Source organism: Vicia villosa, linkage group LG4 (genome assembly GCF_029867415.1).
Source record: "Vicia villosa cultivar HV-30 ecotype Madison, WI linkage group LG4, Vvil1.0, whole genome shotgun sequence".
Taxonomy (NCBI): domain Eukaryota; kingdom Viridiplantae; phylum Streptophyta; class Magnoliopsida; order Fabales; family Fabaceae; genus Vicia; species Vicia villosa.
The window spans coordinates 192,055,707-192,067,002 of record NC_081183.1 but is presented as its reverse complement, the minus strand read 5'-3'; the positions used below and the strand labels follow the sequence as shown (position 1 = coordinate 192,067,002).

At 30.5% G+C, this 11,296-nt stretch overlaps 2 protein-coding genes across 3 annotated transcripts; one reads left to right on the top strand and one right to left on the bottom strand.

Annotated features, from left to right (window-relative positions):
* The first annotated feature begins 4,302 nt into the window (after positions 1 to 4,302).
* On the top strand, positions 4,303 to 7,649 carry LOC131596516 (UDP-glucuronate:xylan alpha-glucuronosyltransferase 2). Of its 2 annotated transcripts, none has more exons than XM_058869183.1 (4): positions 4,303 to 4,666; positions 4,880 to 5,522; positions 6,285 to 6,765; positions 7,029 to 7,649. In XM_058869183.1, the coding sequence occupies exons 1-4, from the start codon at positions 4,475 to 4,477 to the stop codon at positions 7,504 to 7,506; spliced, it is 1,794 nt and encodes a 597-aa protein (XP_058725166.1). In that variant the 5' UTR covers positions 4,303 to 4,474; the 3' UTR covers positions 7,507 to 7,649. The 2 variants fall into 2 exon arrangements, with proteins under 2 accessions (XP_058725166.1, XP_058725167.1); XM_058869184.1 differs by having other exon boundaries at positions 4,530 to 4,671.
* Positions 7,650 to 9,701: 2,052 nt separating this feature from the next.
* LOC131598600 (uncharacterized) lies at positions 9,702 to 10,070 on the bottom strand. The gene has a single exon (XM_058871182.1). It carries the CDS (start codon positions 10,068 to 10,070, stop codon positions 9,702 to 9,704), a length of 369 nt encoding a protein of 122 aa, XP_058727165.1.
* Positions 10,071 to 11,296: the final 1,226 nt, after the last annotated feature.

The window sequence follows — 11,296 nt, the reverse complement described above, 5'->3', positions numbered from 1 at the left end:
GTGTGTTCGGGTGAATACCTGCGAATATAGGTTTTGTTGTCTTGCCTAATTAAATTATTATGTTTGATTAGTGAATCAACTTTGTGTTGCCCAAACATTTTTAGTGACAAACCAAATAATAAATAAGTTAACTAAACCAATACAAAAAATGAAACATATTAAAAATAAGTTTAAAAAGTTATATATATATATATATATATATATATATATATATATATATATATATATATATATATATATATATATGTATATATATATATATATATGGGTTTGCTAACGTAGACGCATTTGATTTTATGAAGGTCTATTTTAGCAACATGCACCTTAGGGTGCATTTAAGCATTTTTTTAGTTAAAGCTTGCTGAAACACACATTCATAAAAATAAGTGGGTGTATTTTAGTAAACTCATGTGGAGTTTGCTAAAATACACCTACTTATTTTTATGAAGGTCTGTTTTAACAATACGCACCTCAAGGTGCATTTAACTATTTTTTAGTTAATCCTTTCTAAAATATACCTTTATAAAAATAAGTGGGTCTAAATTAGCAAATTCAATTTGAAAAAAACAATTTAAAATTTTGAATATATACTAAATTAATAATTTGATATAGGTTAGTTCGATTTTAAATAAATGAATTGTTCGGTTTTATTTTTTAGTGATATTTTTTTATAATTCAATTCAATTTGGTTTTGTTTTGTTTTCTAACTAAATCATACCATGAACAACTCCAATTGAACCAATAAGTGATAATTATGAGCATCTATTTATATATAGATATAAATAATTAAAGAATTAAACGAAATCAAGAGACAAACAATCCTTATTCAAAATCATTTATATATACTCCAATGTTTCTCGACATATAGCAAAATTGTTATTCTTACTTGATCTAATGGTTAATAGTAAACTAGTGTATCATAAACAAGTTTAATGATTGTTCATGCTAAAACCCACATGTCATAATTGATTCACCACCTTTTTAAAAATTTCCTTTTCTTTATATATGAAGAAAGATTGTGATAATTGATTTACCAGTATTTTGAATTTTTTCCATTTTATTTGTCCTTTCTTTATAGTTGAAGTAAAATTTTCACAATTGATTCACTATCCTTTTTGGGATTTTGGATCGTGAACGCATTGATTCACTTTGTAATACATCAATGCGTTATTTAAAATATTAAACATATAAAATCCTAATTATTATACAAAAGTATATGTCACAATTTTCAAAAACTTGAATAATTAAGCCTCATATATTTGCCCCATCTAGAAGTGACAAATTAACCTTCATGTTTATCCTATTTAAATCTGCCAAGCAAAAACTTGAAAAAAAAACTAAACGAAGCAGAGTTAATATTGTGTAGGACGGAGACTTAAAACTTTAATTTGTCCCGCAAAAACGAGGACGGGTGATGGACCCACGAGCTCTCGGCCTTTTAGCCTAAATAATAATAATAATAATAATAATAATAATAATAATAATAATAATAATAATAATAATAATAATAAGAGTGAAGACCCATTTCGGTCTCTTACAAAAACTATAAAACCTAAATTAATCATCCACAAAAAGACGGATCTAATTTAATCTCTTGCAAAATTTAACCGGACCATATTAATTTTCCTGTTAATATTTTTTCAAACCGATTTTTTTCTACATCTAAACAATAATTGGACCGCCAAGTTGAATTTTATTTTTAATTTTTTAAATACTTAATTTATTTGAATGAATTAGATTAACTAGCATTAGTGAATTTTTCCTTAATTATGAATGTCAGCAATATTGTTCTTATTTTTTCGGAACTATTATAAATGTTAAAACGCTGAAAATAAATGTAGAAAAATAAAAACACCAAGATATATCCTGTTTTTCCTTTTCAAACAAGAGTACTCTAGTCTACTCACACTCTGTGAGAGATTTCACTATGTCAGATATGTTACAGTCGATCTATTTGACTCTCTTAATTATTCAACACAAATCACAAAGACATACCACCTTTTGATTTTATAACACACAAGAGAAAATACACCACTTTCACTTAAATACAATGATCACCTACACTTAGTGAACAAAACAAAATTTGAATAAAAGATTTGTACGAAGTTGAATGGTCTTCTCTTCCAATGATCAACTCAAATGATATATAAGTTAGATTGTTCAGAAACTTTTCTTGAATATGACGTGGAAGTTATGCAGAAAAAATTTCACTTAAAATTTTTAATGATAAATATTTAACTTAATAACTCAGATTAAACATTTATTTATTTCCTTATTTCAAATAATATGAATGAATATTTACTTATTTCAAATAGACTTAATTACAGTTTTGGTTCTTCTATTTTATTTGATTCACAAAATTGATTCCCTTATTATAAATTTAAAAAGTTTTTGTCCCTCTATTTTAAATTTAGATAATTTCTCTAAAACTAACGATGGTTTTGTTTTTAAAATGACAAGTTACTTGTTAAACATGACAAATCGTCTTATATAAACATATTATTGAACTTTGTAGATAAAAATGTAAGATAAAAGGTTTTGAGTTTAATATCACTGTAAATCATGAGAATTGTCTATCATCGATGTACATTGACTTAGTGGTAAAAGCATACAATTTGACTTAAAACTTTTGAGTTCAATTCTATCTAATAAGAACCACTTTTGACTTTTTTTTTTATATTTTTAAAATTAAATTGTTTTAAAATAAATTTAGTATTAAAAAAATGAAATAAAAAAATAAAATTCAAGTAGTTAGTCACTGTTTAAAAGTAGCAGTCTAGTCACTGTTTAAAAGTAGAAAAAAAAGATTTGAAAAAAATATTAACAGATGGTCTAATATAGCCCGATTAAATTTTATAAGAGATTAAATCAAATTTTTATGGATATTAATTTAGGGTTTATAATTTTTAAAAGATTAAAATGAATCTTCACTCTAAAAATAAAAAGTTAATATATGTGTTCACAAAAGTTTAAAAAGTAATAATGGGACATGACGATTATATTAGAGGGTGTGAATTTAAAATTTTAATTTATATAAAAAAATATATTTAGCTAATCCGACTCGCTTTACCATCCTTATCCCACCAAGCAAGTTAGTCTCATAGTCAAAGATAAAACGTGGGGACATGAATTGTGATACTCTACCAACTTCTTATAGATGTACATTTCTCGTGCAATATAAAATATATTCTATATATGATACTATTTGGCGAATTATCACAATATTTATTGACGTGCAACCAATACATATATTTTTTATATGATGCCAAAACGAGTTTATGATTAAACATCATGAATTGGTGGAACTTCATAGTTCCCAAACAAATAAATAACCCTTCATCTTTATTTACACGTAGGAAATTGACAGGACAACCAATTGGTTGGTGTTGGTGAGCCTCCATAACTACTCTCAACATATTTTTCTTTCTTTTATATATTTATTTGCCTCATTCCATCATTGCAATTGCTGTTTTACTACTCTATCCCTCTCCTATGGTCATGAAATTATTAAGAGACAAATCTAACATAAATGATATAATATTCTCTCGTTTAATAACTTTCCTTCTATTTTATCTTATTTGTTGAATCAATTCTTTATTCTTTATCATCAAAATTAATGATACATTTTTTAAATAAATGTGTCACTTATATTATAAATTTCACTAAATAAATTGTCACATTTTATAAATTTCAAGTCATTAAAAAAATAAACACATTATTAATGTTGAATAAAAAAAATGCTAACAAGTGCTCCAGGACATTAGTTAAGAGATTAAAAAGATAAATTTTTCTTATTAATATATGTATTCAATACATTCAAAATAAAAATAATTATTTTTTTTTAAATTATTATGTGTATTCAATGCATTAAACATAAAATATTTTTTATTTGACATTCTTAATCAATACTCCTAGAGATCCTGGTTAGCATGAACCTGAAAAAATTATAGAAGGGTGACAAAAATTGTTTAAACTTCATAAAATTATTCTGAGTGAGCTAAAATATAGGGTCAAAATTATAATATATTAATAAATAATTAAATATATCTAATAACTTATAATATATCTAACATTATATAAGTACAAATTCATGTTTGTACCAAAAACAAAATATCTTGTTTTAGAGGCAAATTATATTTTGTGACAGATATTATAACTTTTTTAATTCCGTCTAGAAATTGTAGGTATAGATAACCTGAAATATAAGTAAAGCAATTCCATTTTTCTCCCATCTCCAAAATTGTCTAATCAACTAGAAAATGACAAATGGAGCTACATAAATGGCCACTCATTCTTTGAGGTTCACTCATAATTATCCAACAACTATTTCCTAATCCTTGCTACTTAAGCTAATCATAATATTCAGCTACTAATACATCCAAATTTATGAAAGAGAGATTCATTTACATATATAGTATAGTCCCCTACACTTTAGAGACTGTTATTTTTCTCCTATAACATTTCCTCTTTAAAGATGGATGTTTCATCTCTTCATAAGTTGGTGAAGACAGCACCATCCAAAGCCTTGGTTGTTAGATTCAATTTGTTCTGCCTTTCCATCTTCTTGATTGTTTATGCAACTCTTCTTCTTCGTCCTTCGTCTTCGATCTATTTCGAAAATGCTGCTTCACTTGTTAGATGTTCATTGAGAGAATGCCATCATAAGGTAAGGTGAGCCTATTCTAATGGCATCCCTTTCTCTTCTTTTTCTTCTAGTTTTTTGGTTTTTCTTAGGTAATCTAACACTCTTTGTTTAAGTTTTGTTCTATTTAATGTTACCAAATATGGAATATATCTCATTTATGTTTATTTTGTTCATTAAATGTCACCTTAATATATGAATAAATCTTGCTTATTTTTGTGATCTTCAAACATGTAGGAAGAAAATAGCATAAAAATGAAGGCTATATTAGAAGAATTGCCAAAAGCAAAATCATTGAGTACAAAGAAAAATGGGACTAAGATAGAAGTACCGATTTTTTTAGGAGAAAAAATCGGTAAGGGAATGAAAATCGGAATGGTGAACATGAATGAAGATGATGACTTAAGTGAATGGAGCACACATGGAGAAACAATACCAATTAATTTCGACAAAGTATCACAATTTTTCAATTGGACAGATTTATTTCCCGAATGGATTGATGAAGAAGAAGAAAGCGACGTTCCAACATGTCCCGAAATACCTATGCCGGAATTCGAAGCATATGATAAAATGGATTTAATAGTTGCAAAGTTACCATGCAAGTATCCATTAGAAGGGTGGGGGAGAGAAGTTTTGAGGTTGCAAGTTCATCTTATTGTGGCAAATATGATTGTGAAAAAGGGAAAGAAAGATTGGAAATTGAAGAGTAGGGTTTTGTTTTGGAGTAAATGTAGACCAATGTTGGAGATTTTTAGATGTGATGATTTGGTTAAACATGAAGATGATTGGTGGTTATATGAAGTTGATGTAAAGAAATTGGAGCAAAAAGTTAGTTTGCCTATTGGGTCATGTAACTTGGCTTTGCCTCTATGGGAACAAGGTATGTAATTTTTATTCTTATATTTCTCACAAAATTTAATTTTTTTTATTTTGCAAAATTTGCTTAAATTTGGTAGAACTAATAGTGAGTAATGATTATTAAATTATTATTTTTAGTTAGGCTATAATTAAAAAGTTTACAAAGCAAAAAATATTTTAAAAAAATGTAAAATTTTAGAAAAATTAAATATTAAACGCCGATGAATAGGAGTCAAACCTATGACTTTTTTTTTAGGAAAGAGACGCTCTATCGATTGAATTATAAGCGTTGCTTGAGTTATAAACGCTCTTTTCATGTTTTTTTTTTTTTGTGACTAAGATGAATATATTTAATTTATAATTCAAAAGTGGTAGACATGTTAACCACTACATTATCTTGCATGACCCTAACCAACCACTATAAATTGACTGGTTATGCTAGTTAGGTACTTATTGTATCATCACCATAAGCATGTTGATATTAGTTCAACATTCTTGTCTCCCCTAAATATTGTTTTTTAAGGAACCCTTTACCTTCATTACAATCAAAGTTACTTTTTCAACTCTTTGATGTAATATATTTAGATTAAAGTATACATTTTATAAAGTTTTCTAGACAATTGACACATTTTATAAGTAGCTTTCAAATGTTTTGCATAATAATAGTATCTAATAAATTTTACATATGTTTGATATAAATTTTTGATATAAATTCTTAACCATATACATCGTAACATTTTTGTTTATGGTAAATAATAAAATGAAAATAGTGTTGATTTTACAGGGATAGACAAAGTATACGACATATCCAAAATGGAACAAACTGTAAAAAGCAAAACAAGAGCAAAACATGAAGCCTATGCAACAGTTCTACACTCTTCAGAAAGCTACGTTTGTGGTGCAATAACACTAGCACAAAGCCTTCTAAAATCCGGAACCAAACGCGACCTTATACTCCTCATCGACAACTCCATCTCCGCCCGCAAACGCCATGCATTGGCTGCGGCCGGTTGGAAGATTCGAACCATCACCCGAATTCGAAACCCGCGAGCCGAAAATGGAACTTACAATGAATATAATTATAGTAAGTTTCGGTTGTGGCAACTTACTGATTATGAGAAAATCATCTTCATAGATTCGGATATTGTCGTGCTTCGTAATCTTGATATTCTCTTCAACTTTCCTCAAATGACCGCAACCGGTAATGATCAATCGATTTTCAACTCCGGGATCATGGTTATTGAGCCCTCCAATTGTACATTCAGGTATTTTTTATGTTACTTCAATAAAAAATTTAGACTAGTTAGATATAGTTTTTTTTTATCAAGAGAAATTTATTCTATTTCAATATAATAAAGTTTATACATAAATAGAAGGTAAACTTGCAGTAAACTGTGCCGTTACTCTTTTTATATGAAAATAATCTGATTTAATTTTATTTTGGTTTAGTGTGCTCATGAGTGGACGATATGATATCGTTTCTCCTTTTATTCGAAAATAATTTGGCTTTATGTTTATTTTGGTTTAGCGTGCTTATGAGTCGACGATATGATATCGTATCGTACAACGGAGGTGACCAAGGATTTCTAAATGAGATATTTGTATGGTGGCATAGGCTTCCAAGGAGGGTAAACTATTTGAAGAATTTTTGGTCAAACACAACAGTTGAAGCAAGTGTGAAAAATGGTTTATTTGGTTCTGATCCTCCAAAACTATATGCAATTCACTACCTTGGTTTGAAGCCATGGAATTGTTATAGAGACTATGATTGTAATTGGGATGTGGAGGATCAAAGGGTTTATGCTAGTGATGTGGCACACCAACGTTGGTGGAAATTTCATGATGGAATGGACAAGAAGTTACAAGGTTTTTGTAGGTTGACAAGACAACGTAGGACTGAGTTGAATTGGGAAAGAAGAAGATCTATGAAGATAGGATCACTTGATTATCATTGGAAGATTAATGTTACTGATCCTAGAAAATCTGGATCTCTTTTGATGGATTAGATTGTTGTACACATTCATATTTTTTTCTTCCCTTTTTTTCTTCATTACTTTTCCTTAAGTTTCATATATCTTAAGACTTCATGTGAAGAGCTTTTTCATGTAGATTATTTATGTGTGAATATAGATTAACTTTTGATTCATTATAATCATGTTTTTGTTAAAGAATATGATGATAATAATGCAAGTATTTAGAAATTAAATCAAAATGTGTTAGAACAACAAGATTAAAAAGATTAAAAAGAAATGAAACTAAAAGACAATGAAAGTTGGAAGATTGTACTATGTACAGTCTTTACGCTACAAAACATGCGTAATGGAAAGAATATCTGATTTATACCATGTACTGTTTGTCTCACGCAAAACCTTTGATCTTATATTCTAATCTTTAGAGGCTTCAAAATGTAAGTTGGTGAAGCAGGTTTAGAAAGATCAAATGATGAGTCAAAGTCTTCAGAATCTTCAGAACTTGTTCTCTAGAACCTTGTCTTTAGATCTAGTGTCAAAATGTAAGAGCTTGAAAATCTTAAAAAACTCTCTTTTATCAGAGTCATAGTTAGAAGCTAATTGATGAGTGGTCTACCAGAAGCATAGTCAAAAAGGGTTTCAAAACTTGACTTGTCTTTGTAAAGCACACGTTGTAACTATTCATGGTCAAAGTGTGTTGATTCCAGAAATTGATGACGTCACACGCCATACTATCAGAGTTAGAACCTGTAGGCAAAGGTTGCACACTACACAGAAACTATTAGGGTACAAAATTGTTCTCTAAGATATCACCTATTGTTATCATTAAAACTAAAGTTCAGATTGATAGGTGCCAAAATATAGTTATTTTGTGTATGTAAATAGTGGCACTTATCGAGACTTTTTGTTAATATCGTTTGAATAATTCCCCGTTTTTGTGTATTTGCATCGTTTGTGTTTTGTTACAGTTTCGTGTAAATACGTACCCTTTGATAGTTTTGTTGTCTTTTTGTAGGTATTTCTGTGTATTCGAAGCTTAGAGGAATAAAGTGTCGAAGACACGGCTGCGAACGCGTTTTAAGAAAATAAAATTTTGTTGTTTTGTTGAGCGTGCTACGCGCGCTATACCGTGCTTAGTAGGAGATTTTGTTACCAGTCTGGCAGTAGGTACCGTGCTTGGCGTGGGTTTTTGGCGCTAAGCGCGCTCTGGAGGTTTAAGAAAAATAAAGGACACTGTGGTAAGCGCGCTATTTCGTGCTTAGCGCGATCTGCAATTTTCAGTTTTGTATAAATAGCTTAGAACATATTTTTTAGGTCTTTTATCATCTCTTCTTTGACAAAGTTGAGCTCTGATCTATTCTTTGTAGTTTAGAGGTTCAAGCAACACTATTAGGTGTCTCATCATGTCGATTGAGCTCGGGTGGTCTCCAATTGTGCCGACAACACGAGAAGTTTCCGCTTGTTCTTCTTCTTCCCCGTGACCCATTCCAATGGTGGGGTTTGTATGTATTTTTTTCCTCTCTTGTATGTATATTTGTTGATCTTGGGATCGTTTATATATTCGCTTTACAAATCATCATTGTTGTTGTTCTTGATTTTTTGCTTAAATGCTTCGGATTTGTGTTGTTGTAGAAATAGACATCATATATCTTGATTAGGAATGATAACTATTAGTTTCTGAATTGTAGAAATAGATTTGGGACTAATAATCACAATAGGTATTGATTTTAATGCCTCTGTGTTGTTTTTTTCGGTGGAGAAATCGTTGATGTGAATGATACGATTGGGCTTTCGTTGGTGTTGCAAAAATGGACACTGATGTGGCTTCTTGAATGATGTCTGGTGATTTTGATGCGTATTGTGAGTGTTGAGAGATAGATCTTCATATTTAAGTATTCGACGGGTTAAGTAGAAATACGATTCCAGAATGAATTCTCTTAAGCTACAATAGATTGTTTATTTGCTTTTATTTACTTTTTCCGCATTTACTTTCCGTACCCAATCATGAAACTTAGAACGTGAGATAGTTGAACGACAGTTTTTCTCTACCAATCTCTCTGGACTACGATACGATATAACTTATATCACCTGGTAATAATAAACCTATTACTTTTTGCTTGCCGCTTTACCGCTTCAGCACAGATGCAGAACCAAATCTTATTCTTACACTTCTTCAGGTTAAGCATACCTAAACTTATGAAGTTTAGATGTCCATACATGTGATGCCATAGTCAGTTTTTGTCTTCTTCTGCAGTAAAAGCAAGACATTTGTGATCAACTGTGTTGATCTCTACTTTGAAGGTCTTGTTGTCTGCCAATGTTGCTTTCAAAATCATTTTCCTGTCCCCGTCATACACCTTCTTCTTATTCTTTTCTAGCTTCATGTTGTACCCTTTTGTAAGTAGTTGACTTATGCTTATCAAGTTACATGTCATCGAAGGTACATGCAACACATTAGTGTTACTAGCTTTTCGATCATCCTTTCTAACCACAAATATGTTTCCTTTTCCACCTGATGTAACATGCATGCGGTGTGCAAACTTGAGAACTTTCTTAACTGATTTGTGTAACTTGATGAACCCGTTTTTATTACCAGTCATGTGATTATTGCATCATGAACTCAGATACCACATATTGGCTTATTCATTGTTTGATTCAGTATTGGTCATGGGTATCACATCGTTAAAGTCACTATCTCCAACATGTACATATTGCACTTCATCATTATCTTTTGCTCTTGCTTTCTTCTTTCTTTGACAGTCTCGAGCATAACACCCAAATCCTACACAGTTGTAACTCTGCACCTCCTTCATATCAACTTTCTTCCCTAAATACTTGTTGCGCGTGCCTTTCTTGGTTGAATCGTCGTGATTCTTTGAGTTCTTACTAGACTTCTCATCATTAGCAAGATTCTTTCTTTGCTTCGCCTTTTATTTTCCAAACTTCTTGATGAATCTTGCTTGTAGTGCCTGTTCAGCCACCTTCTCCCTTTCTGAGTTTCTCTGCTTCAGCCTCATCTCATGAGCCTTTAATGAAGCTTGAAGTTCTTCCAACTTCATCTCAGCTAGGTTTTTGGATTCTTCAATAGACACTGCCATGTAATCAAAGTGTGTAGTCATATATCTCAACACTTTCACAATCTTCTGAAAATCGTTATTTGATTCACCGCACGACTTTGTCTGGTTCGTGAGTAACACTACTCTTGAGAAAAATCAACAACGGGTTCATCTTATTTCATTTGTGTTGTCTCAAACTGCTTTCTCAGCGTCTGCAACTTCATCCTTTTCATTTTTCATCCCCACCGTACAAGTTCTTCAACTTTTCTCACTCCTTTGGATGATTCCTCTTAAATGATCTTCTCAAACACATTAAGATCCGCATACTGATGAATCAAGAATAAAGTTCTTCCATCTGTCTTTCTTTAATCCTTGTGTGCAACTTTCTAAACATCATCTGCATTTTCTTTTAATGTTGGCACTCCATCATTTTCTTTTAATGTTGGCACTCCATCATTCAGGATTTCAGCTACATCCTGAAATCTGAAGATGATCTTCATTTACGCAACCCACTTCTCGTAGTTCTCACCTTTGAAAACCAATAGATTCTCTGAAAAATTGCGTTGGCGTTGTGTTTCTATTTGCCATTTCATAATCTCAGTGGATCGCAACCCGAGCTCATCGATACCAATTTGTTGGAACACTTAGGGTTCCAGGAAGAAGAAGAAAGAAAAGAGAGAGATAGAGAGAGGAGATTATACCGAAAAGGAAATTTTATTAAAGTGAAATTGTTGTATATTTATATTATAACACGCCTATTTATAGGCAAC

Coding starts and splice junctions, on each gene's coding strand:
- LOC131596516 (XM_058869183.1), top strand. CDS start 4,475: ATGGATGTTTCATCTCTTCATAAGTTGGTGAAGACAGCACCATCCAAA. Junction 5,523..6,284: donor TTTGCCTCTATGGGAACAAG/GTATGTAATTTT, acceptor TTGATTTTACAG/GGATAGACAAAGTATACGAC. Junction 6,766..7,028: donor CCCTCCAATTGTACATTCAG/GTATTTTTTATG, acceptor ATTTTGGTTTAG/CGTGCTTATGAGTCGACGAT.
- LOC131598600 (XM_058871182.1), bottom strand. CDS start 10,070: ATGACTGGTAATAAAAACGGGTTCATCAAGTTACACAAATCAGTTAAG.